Source organism: Salvelinus alpinus, chromosome 34 (genome assembly GCF_045679555.1).
Source record: "Salvelinus alpinus chromosome 34, SLU_Salpinus.1, whole genome shotgun sequence".
Lineage (NCBI taxonomy): Eukaryota > Metazoa > Chordata > Actinopteri > Salmoniformes > Salmonidae > Salvelinus > Salvelinus alpinus.
Window position 1 is genome coordinate 22,504,226 of NC_092119.1, and position 20,930 is coordinate 22,525,155.

The window sequence follows — 20,930 nt, forward strand, 5'->3', positions numbered from 1 at the left end:
TGCTTCTTAACACAGCGCGCCTGCAACCCGGAAGCCAGCCGCACCAATGTGTCAGAGGAAACACCGTGCACCTGGCTACCTTGGTTAGCGCGCACTGCGCCCGGCCCGCCACAGGAGTTGCTGGTCCACGATGAGACAAGGATATCCCTACTGGCCAAACCCTCCCTAACCCGGACGACGCTAGGCCAATTGTGCGTCGCCCCACGGACCTCCCGGTCGCGACAGAGCCTGGGCGCGAACCCAGAGTCTCTGGTGGCACAGCTAGCGCTGCGATGCAGTGCCCTAGACCACTGCGCCACCCGGGAGGCCCAGCTCAATCACTTTCAACGTGGCACCGTCATAGGATGCCACCTTTCCAACAAGTCAGTTCGTAAAATTTCTGCCCTGCTAAAGCTGCCCCGGTCAACTGTAAATGCTGTTATTGTGAAGTGGAAACGTCAAGAAGCAGCCGCGAAGTGGTAGGCCACACAAGCTCACAGAACAGGACCGCCGAGTGCTGAAGTGTGTAGCGCGTAAAAAACGTCTGTCCTCGGTTGCAACACTCACTACTGAGTTCCAAACTGCCTCTGGAAGCAACGTCAGCACTAGAACTGTAAGTCGGGAGCTTCATGAAATGGGTTTCCATGGCCAAGCAGCCAAACACAAGCCTAAGATCACCATACAGTACACAATGCCAAGCAAATCAGATAAAATTGTATTTGTCACATGCACTGAATACGACAGTTGTAGACCTTACCATGAAATGCTTTCTTACAAGCCCTTAACCAACAATGCAGTTTTAAGAAAATATAGTTAAGAAAAGATTTACTAAATTAACTAAAGTAAAAATGTAAAAGTAACATGAGGCTATATACAGGGGGTACCGGTACCGAGTCAATGTGCGGGGGTACAGGTTAGTCGAGGTAATTTGTACAGTAAAGTGACTAGAGTAGTGTAAAGCTCACCTGGAGTAGTGTAAAGCTCAGCTGGAGTAGTGTAAAGCTCAGCTGGAGTAGTATGAAGCTCAGCTGGAGTAGTATAAAGCTCAGCTGGAGTAGTGTAAAGCTCAGCTGGAGTAGTATGAAGCTCAGCTGGAGTAGTATAAAGCTCAGCTGGAGTAGTGTAAAGCTCAGCTGGAGTAGTATAAAGCTCAGCTGGAGTAGTGTAAAGCTCAGCTGGAGTAGTGTAAAGCTCAGCTGGAGTAGTGTAAAGCTCAGCTGGAGTAGTGTAAAGACCCGCTGGAGTAGTATAAAGCTCAGCTGGAGTAGTGTAAAGACCAGCTGGAGTAGTATAAAGCTCAGCTGGAGTAGTGTAAAGCTCAGCTGGAGTAGTGTAAAGCTCAGCTGGAGTAGTATAAATCCCAGCTGGAGTAGTGTAAAGCTCAGCTGGAGTAGTGTAAAGCTCAGCTGGAGTAGTATAAAGCTCAGCTAGAGTAGTGTAAAGCTCAGCTGGAGTAGTGTAAAGCTCGCCGCCATTGGACTCTGGAGCAGTGGAAATGCGTTCTCTGTAGTGATCAAATCTCGGTTTGGCGGATGCCAAGATAACGCTACCTGCCCCAATGCATAGTGCCAACTGTAAAGTTTGGTGGAGGAGGAATAATGGTCTTGGGCTGTTTTTCATGGGTCAGGCTAGGCACCTTAGTTCCAGTAAAGGGAAATCTTAACGCTACAACATACAATTACATTCCAGATGATTCTATGATTCCAACTTTGTAGCAACAGTTTGGGGAAGGCCCTTTTCATGTTTCAGTATGACAATGCCCTCGTGCACAAAGTGAGGTCCATACAGAAATGGTTTGTCGAGATTGGTGTGGAAGAACTTGACTGGCCTGCACAGAGCCCTGACCTCAACCCCATCGAACACCTTTGGGATGAATTGGAACGCTGACTGCGAGCCAGGCCTAATTGGTCAACATCGGTACCCGACCTCACTAATGCTCTTGTGGCTTAATGGATGCCAGTCCCTGCAGCAATGTTCAAACTTCTAGTGGAAAGCCTTCCCAGAAGAGTGGAGGCTGTTATAGCAGCAAAGGGGGGACCAAATCCATATTAATGACCATGATATTGGAATGAGATGTTAGTCGAGCAGGTGTCCACATACTTTTGGTCATGTAGTGTGTGTGTGTGTATATATATATATATATATATGGAATCATGTAGTAACCAAAAAAGTGTTATTTTTTAAATATTTGAGATTCTTTAAAGGAGATGGTTTGGGATGAGTTGGACCGCAGAGTGAAGGAAAAGCAGTCAACAAGTGCTCAGCATATGTGGAAACTCCTGAAAAAGCATTCCAGGTGAAGCTGGTTGAGAGAATGCCAAGAGTGTGCAATGCTGTCATCAAAGCAAAGGTTGGCTACTTTGAAGAATCTGAAATATAAAATGTAGTTTGATTTGTTTAACACTTTTTTGGTTACTACGTAGAAAATAGTAAAAAGTTAAGAAAAACCCTTGAATGAGTAGGTGTGTCCAAACTTTTTACTGGTACTGTAAATGTTTTCAAAATTTCTCCAGCACTGATGTAAGGTCATTTATGTAAATGGGGGACAGTAGGGGTCCAAGCAAACTCCCTTGTGGGAATCCATTCACCACAGGTTCCTGGCCTGACTTCGTGCTCTGCAGTTTGGTGTACTGACTCCTCTTTTGTAAGTATGATATGAACCACTTGATTGCAGTGGTGTCAAAGCCAAATTTTGCAAGCTTCCTCAGGAGCGTGTTGGGGTGAACAGTGTCAAAATCTTTCTTCAGATCCAAGAACAGTGCTGCTGTGTCCTCCTGGCTGTTACAAGCCGACTTGATGTTCTACACAACCATTTGCACTGCTGTAGATGTGCTGTGTATCTTCCTAAAGTCACTTTGATAGGCTGTTGAGTGAGAAATAGTTGACACCCTGTGTGTGCACCAGCCTTTCCAGCACTTTGGAGACAGCACAACTACTGGATGGTAGTTGGCCATATCCAATTGTGTGTGCGTCCCACTTTCGATTTTGTGTTAATGGGTTTGTGTGCGTGCATGCCACATCCGATTGTTTGTGTGTTCAGCTTTCTGCCTGTTAGCCTCCTGTGTCTGTGTTTTCCGGAGAGTGAGGGCATTAGCGCGCCATACCTCTCTCAGTTCCTGTTTGTTTGCTGTACTCATAATTTCAGCAATTTAGATTTACACTTCATTCGCGTTCACGTCAATGTTGAATGCTTGTTTTACCTGCCCATCTGATGCACTTTTATACTTCCTTCATCTAGCTCTCTTTTTAAATAAAGGTTGGAGTCAGAAAGAAACTGTTGTGCTTCTGATGGAAAAGTGTCTTTACTGATTGTGTGTATAAAATCTTGGACTTTGACCTGAATGGAAAATAGTCAATTCGATTGACTGCCCAGCCGACGCATTTTAGGTCCTTGAATATCCTTTGTAGGTTCTTAAAGGTTAGCAATAACGTTCCCAATTCCTCTAACGTCCATTTGCCGAATGTTCTGGGTGTCCCAACAGTGTTCCTTTCAGAAACATTCCCTGAGAAAAACAGACATGTTTTAAAGTTTCAGTTTGAAATTCCTTGAAATGTTTTTACCCATTACACTAAAAGTAACAGCCAGGGCAGATTATTTCATCTGTAACTGTACACATATCGTCTTAAAGCTACAATCAACAATCTGATCTCTCTCTCTCTTGCAGAGGAGCGGCCTGACTGTTCTAAGGCACGGTGTGAGGTGCAGTTCTCACCCCGCTGCCCTGAGGACTCGGTGCTAATCGAAGGCTACGCACCCCCTGGAGAGTGCTGTCCCCTACCCAGCCGCTGTGTCTGCAGCCCTGCAGGGTGCCTGAGGAAGGTGTGCCAGCCTGGATACCTCAACATCTTGGTAGCCAAGGGCTCTGGGAAGCCTGGAGAATGCTGCGACCTGTACGAGTGCAAACCAGGTACACTAGCTACCAATAACCATTTCTAGCAACTATTTGTGACATGGCAATATTGTTTTCTGACTCTGATACTTGGCTCATTGTAGTAATAATAATAATAATGATTATTATATTCCATTTTCTGAACGCATTTCCCAAGCTCAATGCCCACATTGTAGGCTACATATGAATGTTTACACTCATGAATGGCAGCTGCATCCTTCGACAGTGGTTTATCACCTCGAGTTGTGGTGTAATGAAGGCCCTAGCCCACAGAAGGAGTTGTTGCCAGGATAGGAATGTGCTGGTGCCGTGATCTCCCTGTTCACATAAACATACAGCATGACATATCAGTTAAAATACTGACACGTCTGTTTTCTTAACACACACTACTCCCAATGTGCTCTTCTACATGATTTTCCATGGTTGTCTCTGTGTTATGCCCTCCCTACAGGTATGCTATCTTAATTTGATCACTCTGTTATCGCATAAAATGTTTCTGCATTGCAGGAAATGTAAATTGTAGTCTATTCGATGTTTAAAAAGTATTTTAAAGTTTGTAATTTCCACTTAAAAATGTCAAACTTGATTTGCCCTTCCGAAAAATGTATCAACCCCTACAAAAATGTACATTAATAATTCACATTTCCTGTTGCTGCAAGATTGTTTTCCTGCTGTGAGAAACTGGTCAAATTAACATACTTACTGCAGCTCTGATGATTCTCTCTGTGTTGTGTCCTACCTAGCGTTTAGTGTGGACTGCAGCACTAATGGTTGTCTCTGTGTTTTGCCCTACTGTATCTAGTGTTTAGTGTGGACTGCAGCACAGTGGAGTGCCCTCTTGTCCTGCAGGTTCAGTGTCCACCTGACAGTTATGAGACCCAGGTGCGTCTCACCGCGGATGGCTGCTGCACCCTTCCCACCAGGTGTGCCTCGACCTCCCCCTGAATGCAACAATCAATGCACTTTCTTTGGCTGTTATATAAAGTAGTCAGGTGAAATAAGTCAGGTATGAGGGTGTATCCATCTGATGTGTACTAACTCTACGAATCCCCCTCTCTCTAGGTGTGAGTGTTTGCCTGGTCTGTGCAGTTTCCCGCAATGCACCGTGGAGAGCTCCCCTCAGGTGGTCTCCCGCGGCGACGGTACCCCCGGGCGATGCTGTGATGTGTACGAGTGTATCAACGGTGAGCTTGGCCCTTCTCTCTCCCTCTGCTTGGCTCTGAGCTGAACTGCACAGCACCAGGCTCACTGTGTCTGAGCTGTTATGCAGGGTGATGGTAAAGCCCTGTTTTCCTGCTTTCTTCTCTGGTTACTTTTGAAAGAATATTGTGCCATGCCAGCTAACGGGGGAGGTTAGGAGATAAGCACTAAGACATGAAGATATTTACACTCAATATATTTACACTCGGTGGGCGTCTTTGATAAATACAACCACATACCTTGCTGGATGTTAGGTGGAACCCGCTATGTGAAAATCCTTCTAACAACAAGATAGCATATTGACTGTTGAAGAGGGTTGTGTTGGTGGCATGTACTCGGTGAGAGGATGGCAAATGTCATATCTTTGATTTGTTTAACACTTTTTTGGTTACTACATGATTCCATATGTGTTATTTCATAGTTTAGATGTCTTCACTATTATTCTACAATGTAGAAAATAGTAAAAATTAAGAAAAACCCTTGAAAGAGTTGATGTGTCCAAACTTTTGACTGGTACTGTATACTAAATAATTGCTTAAACAGATGGGTTTATTGGTTTTAAAATACACCAGTTATGCTATTGTGGACCACCAGGCTGGTGGTGTCATGCAGCCTGTCATTTTTGTGTTTATACTTTTTCATAAGAACAACGACAAGTTGAATGTCGGACGACAATGTTCATGATGTCACTGCGACAACTGTATACAGACATCAAATCAAATCAAATCAAATCAAATTTTATTAGTCACATACACATGGTTAGCAGATGTTAATGCGAGTGTAGCGAAATGCTTGTGCTTCTAGTTCCGACAATGCAGTAATAACCAACAGTAATCTAACCTAACAATTCCACACTACTACCTTACACACACACACAAGTGTAAGGGATAAAGAATATGTACATAAAGATATATGGATGAGTGGTGGTACAGAACGGCATGGCAGATGCAGTAGATGGTATAGAGTACGGTATATACATATGAGATGAGTACTGTAGGGTATGTAAACATAAAGTGGCATAGTTTAAAGTGGCTAGTGGTACATGTATTGCATAAAGATGGCAAGATGCAGTAGATGATATAGAGTACAGTATATATACATATGAGATGGGTAATGTAGGGTATGTAAACATTGTATTAAGTGGCATTGCTTAAAGTGGCTAGTGGTACATTTTTACATAATTTCCATCAATTCCCATTTTTAAAGTGGCTGGAGTTGAGTCAGTATGTTGGCAGCGGCCGCTAAATGTTAGTTGTGGCTGTTTAACAGTCTGATGGCCTTGAGATAGAAGCTGTTTTTCAGTCTCTCGGTCCCTGCTTTGATGCACCTGTACTGACCTCGCCTTCTGGATGATAGCGGGGTGAACAGGCAGTGGCTTGGGTGGTTGTTGTCCTTGATGATCTTTATGGCCTTCCTGTGACATCGGGTGGTGTAGGTGTCCTGGAGGGCAGGTAGTTTGCCCCTGGTGATGCGTTCTGCAGACCTCACTACCCTCTGGAGAGCCTTACGGTTGTGGGCGGAGCAGTTGCCGTACCAGGCGGTGATACAGCCCGACAGGATGCTCTCGATTGTGCATCTGTAGAAGTTTGTGAGTGCTTTTGGTGACAAGCCGAATTTCTTCAGCCTCCTGAGGTTGAAGAGGCGCTGCTGCGCCTTCTTCACAACGCTGTCTGTGTGGGTGGACCAGTTCAGTTTGTCCGTGATGTGTACACCGAGGAACTTAAAACTTTCCACCTTCTCCACTACTGACCCGTCGATGTGGATAGGGGGGTGCTCCCTCTGCTGTTTCCTGAAGTCCACAATCATCTCCTTTGTTTTGTTGACGTTGAGTATGAGGTTATTTTCCTGACACCACACTCCGAGGGCCCTCACCTCCTCCCTGTAGGCCGTCTCGTCGTTGTTGGTGATCAAGCCTACCACTGTAGTGTCATCCGCAAACTTGATGATTGAGTTGGAGGCGTGCATGGCCACGCAGTCGTGGGTGAACAGGGAGTACAGGAGAGGGCTCAGAACGCACCCTTGTGGGGCCCCAGTGTTGAGGATCAGCGGGGTGGAGATGTTGTTACCTACCCTCACCACCTGGGGGCGGCCCGTCAGGAAGTCCAGGACCCAGTTGCACAGAGCGGGGTCGAGACCCAGGGTCTCGAGCTTGATGACGAGTTTGGAGGGTACTATGGTGTTAAATGCTGAGCTGTAATCGATGAACAGCATTCTCACATGGGTATTCCTCTTGTCCAGATGGGTTAGGGCAGTGTGCAGTGTGGTTGCGATTGCGTCGTCTGTGGACCTATTGGGTCGGTAAGCAAATTGGAGTGGGTCTAGGGTGTCCGGTAGGGTGGAGGTGATATGGTCCTTGACTAGTCTCTCAAAGCACTTCATGATGACGGAAGTGAGTGCTACGGGGCGGTAGTCATTTAGCTCAGTTACCTTAGCTTTCTTGGGAACAGGAACAATGGTGGCCCTCTTGAAGCATGTGGGAACAGCAGACTGGGATAAGGATTGATTGAATATGTCCGTAAACACACCAGCCAGCTGGTCTGCGCATGCTCTGAGGACGCGGCTGGGAATGCCGTCTGGGCCTGCAGCCTTGCGAGGGTTAACACGTCATGTCGATAGACGTATTATAAACCAGCCTTTAGTCTTGAAATCTTTGTTGTTTAGTTCACTACCGTACTCACTCTGTTTAGTAGAAGGCCTCACATGTGAATTCTTAAAGAGATGGGCGGGGCTAAGGCTTAATAGAATGCTGAATTGGTATAAGCAAAGATGAGCTCTCCAGTAGGTGTTCCAAAACATTCAAGGGTCATTTTCTGAAAAGTGGGGTTACAAGTTTATCAACTTTCAAAGCAGAATAATTTCCCAATTTTCCTCAACTGTAGTGTATGATATACCATTTTCTACTTTTATCCAATGTAAAAAACACCATTTCAAATGTTGCTACATAAGACTGAATCCAGCCAGTCAGTCACAAATTAGCGAGAGTGTCACGGCCTGACCTTAGAGAGCCTTTTGTATGTCTCTTTTTGGTTTGGTCAGGGTGTGATTTGGGTGGGCATTCTATGTTCTTTATTTCTAGGTTCTGGTTTTCTATGTTTTGGCCGGGTATGGTTCTCAATCAGGGACAGCTGTCTATCGTTGTCTCTGATTGGGAATCATACTTAGGCAGCCTGTTTTGCCCGTTTAGGTTGTGGGATGTTGGTTTTGTTAGCTCTGTGTAGCCTTCAAGACGTTACGGTCGTTGTTCTTTTGTTGTTTTGTTTGGTGTTCGGTTTTTTAATAAAGAAGCATGAACACGTACCACGCTGCACCTTGGTCTTCTTCCGACAAGCGTTACAGAGAGAGTAGGAGAGAGGAGGTTGAATGGGCAGAAGATTATTTTCATATTAAAGCAAATTCTCAAGGATTTACCGAGCCCACATTATGAGCGGCGGTGAACTTTCAAGTGTGAGCTAGCCGTTAAAATAATAATTTCAAGACCTTGCATTTAAAATAAGGAAATCTCCAGTATATTTACACTGAGAGGAAGTTTAAGAGAGCCATGGCATACTGTATGTTGCAAATGATGTGGGGAAAAGCAAATCTAGCAAGGAGGAGATTTTTCTGTTGGTTGACGTTGGGGGGACAGGGGAGAGGGTGTGACAGGCAGTGCAGCGCTTCCCTTCCCCTCTTAGCCCTATTAGCTAGAACAAACATCTGTTGGCGATGTAGAGCCAGGGGTCTGTGTCATCCCTACATCCTGCTGTGAAATTGCCTTTTGTATATTTAGTGATTTCAGAACAAAGAGACATGCGTTCAGAGATCTACCCTCAGAACATCAAAGCACCAAACAGAAATATACACTGATTGAACAGCTGGCTCTATGGTGGCTTTATCTGTCTGCCTGAAGGGAAGGAGGGAGCTGGAACTAAGATTCTCCAGCTGAAGGGGGTGGAGGGTGGAAAGGAAATGGGGAGTGAAGATGAACTCATCCCAAAGGGTGGAAACTGAACTGGGGATCAATAGAACAGCAGCTGTTGAGTCAGGTCACCCATGTAACACACACACACACACACACACACACACACACACACACACACACACACACACACACACACACACACACACACACACACACACACACACACACACACACACACACACACACACACACACACACACACACACACACACACATCACCCCTGCAACACTACAGCTCTGTTGTAATACTATCTAAGGTTTGCTGTGACTCCCAGTAATTAACATAAAACAAATGAATGCCAAACACACAAAGACACCATGGTAAACCCTCACTCTCAAGACATGCACAACCACTGTTTAGTGAAAGAGCTACAAATACTGAGGTATTTCTACACTATTATTGATCACTGTGTGTGTGTGTGTGTGTGTGTGTGTGTGTGTGTGTGTGTGTGTGTGTGTGTGTGTGTGTGTGTGTGTGTGTGTGTGTGTGTGTGTGTGTGTGTGTGTGTGTGTGTGTGTGTGTGTGTGTGTGTGTGTGTGTGTGTGTGTGTGTGTGTGTGTGTGTGTGTGTGTGTGTGTTATCATTCTACTTACATAGGTGTTGTAAGTAATTGATAAGCACCTACGTCTGGCTGCTCAATATGGCTGACACACTGTTTTGTGTGTGTGTGTGTGTGTGTGTGTGGAACAACATGCTGTTCTCAATCAATGACTACTCACAGTGTTTCAGTGTTTCGCTACAGGGGAACTGAAATTCCAACAGCTGTGTTATGGCGGTCGTTGGACAATCTGTACTCCGCAGCAAGCGTAAATTCAGACTCCTTGATTTAGCTGTTAAACTTGATTTCACCATTGCTTTTTCCTCCATTGTGTGCCCACTCGTTTAATGAAAGGCAGTTGAATGGACATAAAATATTTAATGTTACATGTTTCATGTTAAAAGCATTAAAGCTTGCAGACTTATCAAAGAACTAAAGGACATCATGTCTGTCATCTAATGCTACCTCCTCACAACCATCTGTGTTGGAAGCACTATTCAGGGAAGACAAACAGGGCAGGACATAGGAAAGAAGGTTTGACTGGATGAACTGTGGAAGCCATCTGCAAACAATGGTGTCTGCAGGCTTCTGTTGTCCCACTCTGACAGCAAATGTTAGCAACAGCAGATGAAACATGAGACAGTTGAGGCAGTCCGCAGAGCATGTTTGTAATGGCCTTTGAGCCTGCTGCTCAGACACACACACACACTTAGGTACCAGCTAGCTTCCTCCTCAGACGGTGATGTAACCCTCCTGCAGGGGAGATAAGCGTTTTATCAGGCTGTGTGTGTGTGTGTGTGTGTGTGTGTGTCTCGGTCGGTCGGTCGGTCGGTCGGTCGGTCGGTCGGTCGGTCGGTCGGTCGGTCGGTCGGTCGGTCGGTCGGTCGGTCGGTCGGTCGGTCGGTCGGTCGGTCGGTCGGTCGGTCGGTCGGTCGGTCGGTCGGTCGGTCGGTCTGTGATCACTCCTTCAGCCAGCTAATCGAGGCTATCGACCTCTCTAAGTTACCTCCATGGCAGGAGCAGAGAGAGCCCACAAACCTGACAAAGACCTGCAGTTGAACTACTGACAGGAGCCTCGATTATCTGGCAGAGGGAGAGATCCTGGTCACACACACACACACACACACACACACACACACACACTGCACTCAGGAGGAAAGATGCCAAGTTCATGATGTTGATGACCATTCATGTCTCCTCAGTCTGCTCCGAAAACAGTGAGACAAATAGAAGCACGTGTTTTGGCAAAGCAGTTGTTTTCCTTGTCTAGTTGGTTTGAATGGCATATGAGAACAAAGTATTGTTCATAGTGACTGTTGTTCCCATGATTGTAAATTAAATGGCATATGGTGTTGTTAGTGTTATAAACTGGGAAGTTATTGATCTAAACACTCACTCAGCAGACTACAGGTCTTACCAAGGAAGTTGATAAAGACCAGACTTTGTAATAAATATGGAATTAGTTTGTGAGTCATGGAGTAAATGAAATGTAAAACTTGTAGTGTTTTCGTGGTTTAAAAAGGCTCCTGAAATGTACAATTTCCACTTTAACATTTCAGTCTTACATTTTCCCTTAAGAAAAATGTATCAACCCCTACAAAAATGTCCATTAATTATAATCCACATACTAATTTTAATTTCCTGTTGCTGCAGGGTTATTTTCCTGCTGTAGCAAACGGGCTCAAATTAAGATCCTACATCTGTACACTACAACTTATGCTGCATTTAGTGGAGCCAGATGTTTTATAGATGTGCCTGTTGTGTCTTTATTTTTAGCCACTTGTTTATCCGTCTGCGGTGTGCTCTACTGTCTTTCCGAGCGTCATGCTCGCAAAGGAGCAGTAAAAGCTGCCAATCTCTGTTGGCACTTATGGCAGGTACACTTAAAGTTGGCATTTCTATTGAATGTGTGTGGCATTTGGATCGAGTGTGTAAAGTGCTACTATTGCAAGTGGACATGCTGGTCTATCCTTTATTCAATGGTAGCTCATGCTTGAAGCAAGGCCACTCATGCTTGAAGGAGGCAGTTGAGAGGAGCCTTCTGTCAGGAATACGAGGGGACTCACATATTTGAGCAATCTTGTTGACTCTGTACTGAAATTGCTAACTTATCATTTTGGGGTTGGGGAGTTTGTACAAATGAACAAGTATGTTAGTTTGGCTTCATGTACTTTGAGATGACATACAGTATCTGCCTATTCATGCCCTGCAACGAATATAGTAAGAAGCAGGTTGATGCTATCCCAGGCAGGCTGTGGCTATCTAACAGAATCTAGACAGCCATCTCTTTTCTGAAGACTGATCCGACCACATTGATGTTGTTAGCAGTTGATGTTATTCTTTAATAACACAGACCCCAAAGAAAATCAGGGGGAGGAAAATAGGTTCATTCAAAGAGGATAAATCATAGATGGTGTGCTGAGAGGTAGATGGTAGATGGTCGTTCCTTCCCGGTCCTCAGTGATTCTCTCTCAGTGATTCTCCCCTGAACAAAGGGACAGGATGTAGTTTATAGCCCAGCCCTAGCTTGTGGTTGACCAATTAGAATTCCTTGCAATAAAACTGTGCCAATGGTCAAATAACAAGTATCCTATTTCAGACTCAACATATAGACAAAATCCTCCCATGTCTCTGCATTAATCCCCTATTACAGAAAAAACACTATTTGCATTGATCATTCGTACTCTATTGACTTTTAGTCCTCTTGACCTTTAGTCCTGTATTGACCTCTCATCCTCTGGCTCTGCATTTTGTATTTATCTTCTAAATATTCTTATACTCCTCTAAACCATTTAAAAAAAATACATATACTTAAAATGTATTTTAAGAAACCAATAGAAAACATGAAAAAATAGACAGTACAAAAAAGCATTAGCAGTAAGCATAAAATCATTCACATTAAACACCTTACATTTCTATCAAACACAAAGGACATATTGTACTTGCTGTTACAATAGGATATAGATTTCAAACAAAGTTATAGAAAATAAGTATTAACAGGTGTAATGATGATGTCCCTTACGATTCCTACCACATCCTGTATTAGGAGGAAACTCACACAAAAAAATGATTGTCAATGTAACGGTTGTCGTCTGGAGGAGAAGAAGAAGACCAAGATGCAGCGTGGTAATTGTTCATCTTGTTTAATGAAGGTGAACACTCAAAATAAAATAAAAACAAATGTGAAAAAACCGAAACAGTACTGTCTGGTGCAGACACACAAAGAGAGAAAACAACCACCCACAAAACCCAACACAAAACAGGCTACCTAAATATGGTTCCCAATCAGAGACAATGACTAACACCTGCCTTTGATTGAGAACCATATCAGGCCAAACACAGAAATAGAAAAACATAGATAAACAAACATAGAATGCCCACCCCAACTCACGCCCTGACCATACTAAATAAAGACAAAAAACAAAGGAAATAAAGGTCAGAACGTGACAGTACCCCCCCCCCCCCCCCCCCTAGGTGCGGACTCCGGCCGCAAAACCTGAACCTATAGGGGAGGGTCTGGGTGGGCATCTGTCCGCGGTGGCGGCTCTGGCGCAGGTCTTTGTCCGCTTTAGTGTCCTCCTAGGAAGCCGCCGACCTAGGATTGGCAACCCTACTAAATGGCCCCACTGGACTGAGGGGCGCCTCTGGACTGAGGGGCGCCTCTGGACTGAGGGGCGGCTCCGGACTGAAGGGCGGCTCCTGACTGGCGGACGGCTCTGGCGGCTCCTGACTGGCGGACGGCTCTGGCGGCTCCTGACTGGCGGACGGCTCTGGCGGCTCCTGACTGGCGGACGGCTCTGGCGGCTCCTGACTGGCGGACGGCTCTGACGGCTCAGGACAGACGGGCAGCTCTGACGGCTCAGGACAGACGGGCAGCTCTGACGGCTCAGGACAGACGGGCAGCTCAGGCGGCGCTGGACAGACGGGAGACCCTGGCGGTGCTGGACAGATGGAAGACTCAGGTGGCGCTGGACAGACGGGAGCACCTGTAGTGAGGAGACAGAGAGACAGCCTGGTGCGGGGGGCTGCCACCGGAGGGCTGGTGCGTGGAGGTGGCACCGGATAGACCGGACCATGGGGGCGCACTGCAGGTCTTGAGCACCGAACCTGCCCAACCCTACCTGGCTGAATGCTCCCTGTAGCCAGGCCTGTGCGGCGAGGTGGAATAGGCCGCACTGGGCTGTGCTGGCATACCGGGGACACCATGCGTAGGGCCGGTGCCATGTACCCCGGCCCGAGGAGACGCACTGGAGACCAGATGCGTTGAGCCGGCTTCATGGCACCTGGCTCGATGCCCACTCTAGCCCGGCCGATACTAGGTGCTGCTAAGTACCGCACCGGGCTATGCCTGCTCACCGGGGACACCGTGCGCCTCACGGCATAACATGGTGCCTGTCCGGTCCCTCTCTCTCCAAGGTAAGCACGGGGAGTTGGCTCAGGTCTCCTACCTGGCTTAGCCACACTCCCAAGAAAATTTTTGGGGCTGCCTCTCTGACTTCCAACCGCGCCTACGTGCAGCCTCCTCATACCACCGCCTCTCCGCTTTCGCTGCCTCCAGCTCAGCTTTGGGGCGGCGATATTCACCAACCTGATTCCAGGGTCCCTTGCCGTTCAGAATCTCCTCCCAGGTCCAGGAGTCCTCTGATCGCTGCTGCTGCTGCTGCTGCCCGTTACCACGCTGCTTGGTCCTTTTTTAGTGGATGGTTCTGTAACGGTTGTCGTCTGGAGGAGAAGAAGAGGACCAAGGTGCAGCGTGGTAATTGTTCATCTTGTTTAATAACTTCTTGCCACTAGGGGGGTGCCATTTCGACATAGTCCAGATTCGTCTCCAAATTAAACTGCCTCGTACTCAATTCTTGCTCGTACAATATGCATATTATTATTACTATTGGATAGAAAACACTCTCTAGTTTCTAAAACCGTTTGAATTATGTCTGTGGGTGAAACAGAACTCGACTTAGAGCGATTTTCCTATGTGTATGTCAGAATTCAGAATTGTACTGGCTGTTCTGAGATCTGTGTATTAATTTGCCTGTCCTCTATTGGTTGAGATGCACTGCATACGCCTTCCCCTGGGTGTCAGCGAATAGGGAGACTTGAAATGGAGTCTCTGTGTAATTCCCAAAGTTTATAAATTGATTGGAATCACGGTGGCCATTCTTTTGGATCTGCGCTCGGGCGCGAAGAGGAGCTTTGCATATCGTTGTGGAAGCTCTGGTTTTAGCTCCTTAGATAATTCCGGTCATGTTTTTATTCGATATAAGCTTTAAAGACATCATAATCTTGTTATTTTGAACCGAATTATTTCAGTTTATATCAGTTTATTGCGATTTTCTGGCATTTCTTTGTGACACACTTTCAAGAGTTGGACACTTTCCCTGTACATGCCGAACGTTAGTGGCCATTTCGACAGGACAAGAGGACATCTTTCGACCAAAAGACGATTAGACCGGAGAAAGGACACATTGCCCAAGATTCTGATGGAAGCTCAGCTAATAGTAAGAACTATTTATGCTGATAAATCATTGTTCTGTTGAAAAATGTTAAACGCATAAGCTGCAATTTTTTTGGGGGTAGCTTCGCTTTGGCGCAACTTGTATTGCGCAGTAAGGTTAATTTTAAAAATGTAATTCAGCGATTGCATTAAGAACTAATTTGTCTTTCAAATGCTGTCCACGCTGTATTTTTTTAAGTTTATGATTATTTAATGATTAGACTAAGTCACTCTCCAAGATGGCGCACGACATTTTCTGCCCAGTTTAGCTACTTTTCTCATTGTATAACCACGATTTTTGTGGCTAAATATGCACATTTTCGAACAAACTCTATATGCATTGTGTAATATGATGTTACAGGACTGTCATCTGAAGAATTCTGAGAAGGTTAGTGAAAAATTTATATATTTTGGTGGCGATAACGTTATCACCCCTTTTGCATTGATTCAATGCTGGGGTGATGTTAGCTCATGTGGTATGCTAATATAACGATATATTGTGTTTTCGCTGTAAAACACTTAGAAAATCTGAAATATTGTCTGGATTCACAAGATCTGTGTCTTTCGATTGCTGTAGGCTGTGTATTTTTCAGAAATGTTTTAGGATGAGTATTTTGGTAATTGACGTCGGTCTCTGTAATTATTCCGGCTGCTTCCAACGCTATTTCAGATTGCAGCTGCAATGTACAACTGTGATTTATACCTGAAAAATTCAAATTTTTCTAAAAAAACATATCCTATACCATAAATATGTTATCAGACTGTCATCTTATGAAGTTGTTTCTTGGTTAGTGGCTATATATATCTTTATTTAGTCGAATTAGTGATAGCTACTGATGCAGGAAAGAAATGGTGGAGAAAAAAAGTTGTGTCTTTTGCTATCGTGGTTAGCTAATAGATTTACATATTGTGTCTTCCCTGTAAAACACTTAGAAAATCTGAAATATTGTCTGGATTCACAAGATCTGTGTCTTTCGATTGCTGTAGGCTGTGTATTTTTCAGAAATGTTTTAGGATGAGTATTTTGGTAATTGACGTCGGTCTCTGTAATTATTCCGGCTGCTTCCAACGCTATTTCAGATTGCAGCTGCAATGTACAACTGTGATTTATACCTGAAAAATGCACATTTTTCTAAAAAAACATATCCTATACCATAAATATGTTATCAGACTGTCATCTTATGAAGTTGTTTCTTGGTTAGTGGCTATATATATCTTTATTTAGTCGAATTAGTGATAGCTACTGATGCAGGAAAAAAATGGTGGACAAAAAAAAGTTGTGTCTTTTGCTATGGTGGTTAGCTAATAGAAATACATATTTTGTCTTCCCTGTAAAACATTTAAAAAATCGGAAATGATGGCTGGATTCACAAGATCTGTATCTTTCATTTGGTGTCTTGGACTTGTGATTTCATGAACATTTGATTATATGATATCCCTGTGGCTTTAGGCTAGGCTATGCTAGTCAGCTTTTTTGATGGGGGGGATCCCGGATCCGGGTTTGTGACTCTATAAAGGTTAATGAAGGTGAACACTCCAAATAAAAAACAACAAATGTGAAAAAACCGAAACAGTACTGTCTGGTGCAGACACACAAAGACAGAAAACAACCACCCACAAAACCCAACACAAAACAGGCTACCTAAATATGGTTCCCAATCAGAGACAATGACTAACACCTGCCTCTGATTGAGAACCATATCAGGCCAAACACAGAAATAGAAAAACATAGATAAACAAACATAGACTGCCCACCCCAACTCATCCCCTGACCATACTAAATAAAGACAAAAAACGAAGGAAATAAAGGTCAGAACGTGACAGTCAACAAGACAATAATATTCAATCGTCCTGTTGGCAAGGTAATCATTCACCAAGTCCTTTAAAAGTGATCAGCTCTTCCACACTGGTATCAGTCCCACATAAATAACTATTAGAAATGATGTTCTGACAGTCTGCCGGTAGTGAGGAATTCTTCTTCCGTTCCACTGGTTGCACTTCACCGGTGATCTTGTATCGTTTCAGGTACAGTCCTTGAATCGAAGGATATTGCTTCAGCTTCAGACTGTAGATTCTCATAACCTGTAACGAAGGAAACAAAAAAGTGAAAAAAACATGTCGTGGTTTCAATAGAAATTGATATTTCACATAGATTTCCCTAAGTAAGCATGTCCCGATTTTCAGGAAAAAGTTGGACATTTCACCTAGATATCCCTAATATGACGACTCTGGTATACAAGATAGAAGCTTATCAGGTTCTGATCATCTTACTATGCTTCTTCACCCGAGATTGGCCCCTGATTGCTAATCAATCAGTTATTTATTCTCCAGGCTCCGCTTTGTCATCAAAATGGACAACCTTGCAATGAGTGACATGTATCCATCGTGATTTTCCCTGGACTTTTACTGCTGACCTCGTTATGAGAAAAACTTGATAAGGACCTTCCCATCTTGGTCCTAATGTCTCTGTTACATGTTTTTTTACCATCACTCTCTGTCCTGGTACTACGTCATGTCCCCCCTCAGGACTTATTCCCCACATCTCTTTTACTTGTCTGTCTCCTTCCCCTACTGCATTAGAGAGTTGTATGCAATAGCATTGTGTCACTCATAAAGTGAACATCTGCTTTTCTCCAATCTAACGTGCCTGTCACTTTCACATTGTCCATTGTAGCTGCCCATCCTGCCTTCCTCACCCCGCCCTCCACAATGCTTGAACTGTCTGTGTATAAGATAAACTCAGGGTTTTCCAACGGATGACTCTTAGTAAACCCATCAGAGAGCTGATCCAAAACCAAATCACAACAGTAATGTTGAAGTAATGTGGTATCTGGAGGAAGCACCAGAGTAGCTGGATTACATGATGTGCCACGTTGAATGAGGATGTTAGGAGCCTCCAACACAGTTGACCATTTGTTCCAACGAGCAGCTGTGACCTGTGCAGCTCGATTCATTGTCAAAAGAGTATGAACAGCATGTGGACACTTGATGGTAAGATGTTGGTCGAGAACAAGCGATGCCACCATTGACACAGCGACGTAAGTAGCCAGCGTAGCTCTGAGTACCTTTGACCCCATCCCAATGCCATATCATCCAACTTCTTCTAATAGTAGCCTACAGGTTTCTGACAATCACCATGGTCTTGTGTCAGCACTGAGATCATGTAGCCATCTTTTTCAGCCACAAAGAGGGTGACCGGTTGGCCTGAGTCCGGAATGCCCACAGCTGGTACTGATGACAAAGCTAGTTTGAGCTTGCCAAAAACCTCTTTCTGCTCTTCCGTGAAGGCTACAGTCGTTTGAATCAGGGTCTCCCTTGAGGAGGTCATTAAAGGAGTTGTGCAATTTCGGCGAAGGAGTCCACACAGCATCTGTTGTAATTGCACAAGCCCACGAACGAGCGAAGTTCTTTAATAGTAGTGGGCTCTTTGGCATCTTGTATGACAGCCGTACGACTTTGTGTCATCTCTCTTTTTCCCTGTGAGACCAGTTGACCAAGGTAGATAACCTGTGATTGCATGAGTTGGGCCTTCTTAGGGCTAGCTTTATGGCCTTTGGCATGCAAGTGGTCTAACAGTGATTTTAGATCCTCAGCATGTGTTTCCTAATTTTGTGAGGCCAACAATATATCACCAACATATTGTATGACAACAGATGACATCTGAGGGAGATCTTGGAGATGTCTCCTCAATGCCTGATGGTAAATCAAATAACTATTATGAAGGCCCATAGGAGTCCTAGTCCACTAATACTGTTGACCATTCACAGAAAAAGCAAGCCATGGACGGACCTCTGGATGTAAGGGTACTGACCAGAACCCATTAGCCATATCAATGACTGAGAACACAGAGTGAGCAGGTGACAATGAGGAAAAAGTGGTTGAAGTGTCAGCCACCAGTGGAGTGAGCTTGGAGATGGCTTCATTTGCATTCCTGTAGTCCACAGTCACTCACCAGTCCCCACTTGATCTTTTCACTGGCCATACTGGGCTATTAGAGGCACAATGTGTCTTTTCAACTATACCCATGTCCCATACATCTTTAATCTCTACTTTTGTAGCGACCATAGCTTCCTTGCTAATGGGATATTGTTTTGTGCAAGGTGGGCAACACCTGTCAAGCACACTCGTTCCATATCCAAAGTTCCATACTCATTTTTATTCTTAGTCCAAATAGAATCAAGGCCTAAAATTGGTATCCACACCCCTGCATCAATCTTCATTGGACCAATAGAAATTGATAATGGTTTGGTTTGTTTCATGTCTGTCCCCCTCCCCTCAAGTTCAGGTGGTGGAGGGAAGTGTGAAGTGCAATTGAGATTGCATTATCTATGGATATTTTTTTATTTTGTTTATTTTTATTTAACTAGGCAAGTCAGTCTATGGATCTGTTGCGGCGGTATGTGATTCGGAGTGGGTCCAGGGTTTGGGATGATGGTGTTGATGTTTGTCATGACCAGCCTTTCAAAGCACTTCATAATTACAGATGAGTGTGCTACAGGGCGAGAGTCATTTAGGCAGGTTACCTTGGAGTTCTTGGTAACAGGTACAATGGGGGTCAACTTGGAACATGTTGAGATAACAGACTGGGACAAGAAGAGATTGAAACACTTGCCAGCTGGTCTGCACATGCTTTGAGAACACGCCCTGGTATTCCATCTTGTGAGTGTTAACCTATTTAAAAGTTTTACTCACATCGGCCACAGAGAGTGAGATCACATAGTCATCTGGAACAACAGGGGCTTTCACGCAAGACTCAGTGTTGTATTCCTCGAAGCGAGCATAAAGGGCAATTAGCTCTTTTGGGTGTTCTGCATCACTGGACATCTCACGTCGCTGATCTAACCAGAGTTAGTTTAAGGTACCGGTATTAAAGTAGTAATCCCTCAAATAGCGAACTGCCGGCTGCCTCTGTTGAACATTCCGAGGCTCCTTCATAACTTGATGTGTGGTAATCTGACCATGGCTGTAAGAGAGAACACATTGTTCTGTCTGGCTTTCTCCATGTCATCCCAGAGCAGGCAGAACAACCCGGCCCTATACACAGTTAGGGATTATCCCTGGGCTAATTGCTTAAGGTCTGGTACACACACTGCTATGGATGGGTGAAGCCTGGGGCTGACACAGCAAAGATATTACTCAAAAAGGGAAAAGGAGCCTCAGAAAAACCGACAGCATGAGCTCAAGACGTTTAAGGTGGTTTCCCGTCTCTCTCTCAGACCATGTGTTGAGTAGATTACATAAACTGTCAATCACCTGCCTCACCACGGCAACCACTCATCATGTTTCAACCAGCAATCTGCCCTCTTCTCTCTTCTCTTCTCTCTCAGCCCTCAAATGGGCAGGCTGAATAAACTTGAACTGACCTAAGCATGAATGATCTGAAAGTCAATACTTTGTGTTCTGCTTTCATCAGAAAGAATAATGTCTGATCCATAGAGATAGATAAATAAGTACTCATATAGTCTGTCAGTCAGTGTGTGCATGTGTGTTATACATCTGATATATGTTTATGCAAAGTCTCATGGGAAAATGGAGAGACATTATAAGAATATTTAGAAGATAAATACACAACGCAGAGACAGAGGACGAGAGGTCAATACAGGACTAAAGGTCAAGAGGACTAAAAGTCAATAGAGTACTAACGATCAATGCAAATAGTGTTTTTTCTGTAACAGGGGATTAATGCAGAGACATGGGAGGATTTTGTCTATATGTTGAGTCTGAAATAGGATACTTGTCATTTGACCATTGGCACAGTTTTATTGCAAGGAATTCTAATCGGACAACCACAGGCTAGGGCTGGGCTATAAACTACATCCTGTCCCTTTGTTCAGGGGAGAATCACTGAGAGAGAATCACTGATGACAGGG

General features: G+C 44.6%; 1 protein-coding gene across 1 annotated transcript in view; it reads left to right on the top strand.

Annotated features, from left to right (window-relative positions):
- The window catches only part of crim1 (cysteine rich transmembrane BMP regulator 1 (chordin-like)), a 184,881-nt gene that overhangs the window by 86,924 nt on the left and 77,027 nt on the right, over nucleotides 1-20,930 (top strand). Inside the window, exons 3-5 of the mRNA XM_071382060.1 lie at nucleotides 3,645-3,887; nucleotides 4,672-4,792; nucleotides 4,932-5,053. Of these exons, the coding sequence (XP_071238161.1) occupies nucleotides 3,645-3,887; nucleotides 4,672-4,792; nucleotides 4,932-5,053 (486 nt within the window). The remainder of the gene's footprint in view (nucleotides 1-3,644; nucleotides 3,888-4,671; nucleotides 4,793-4,931; nucleotides 5,054-20,930) is intronic.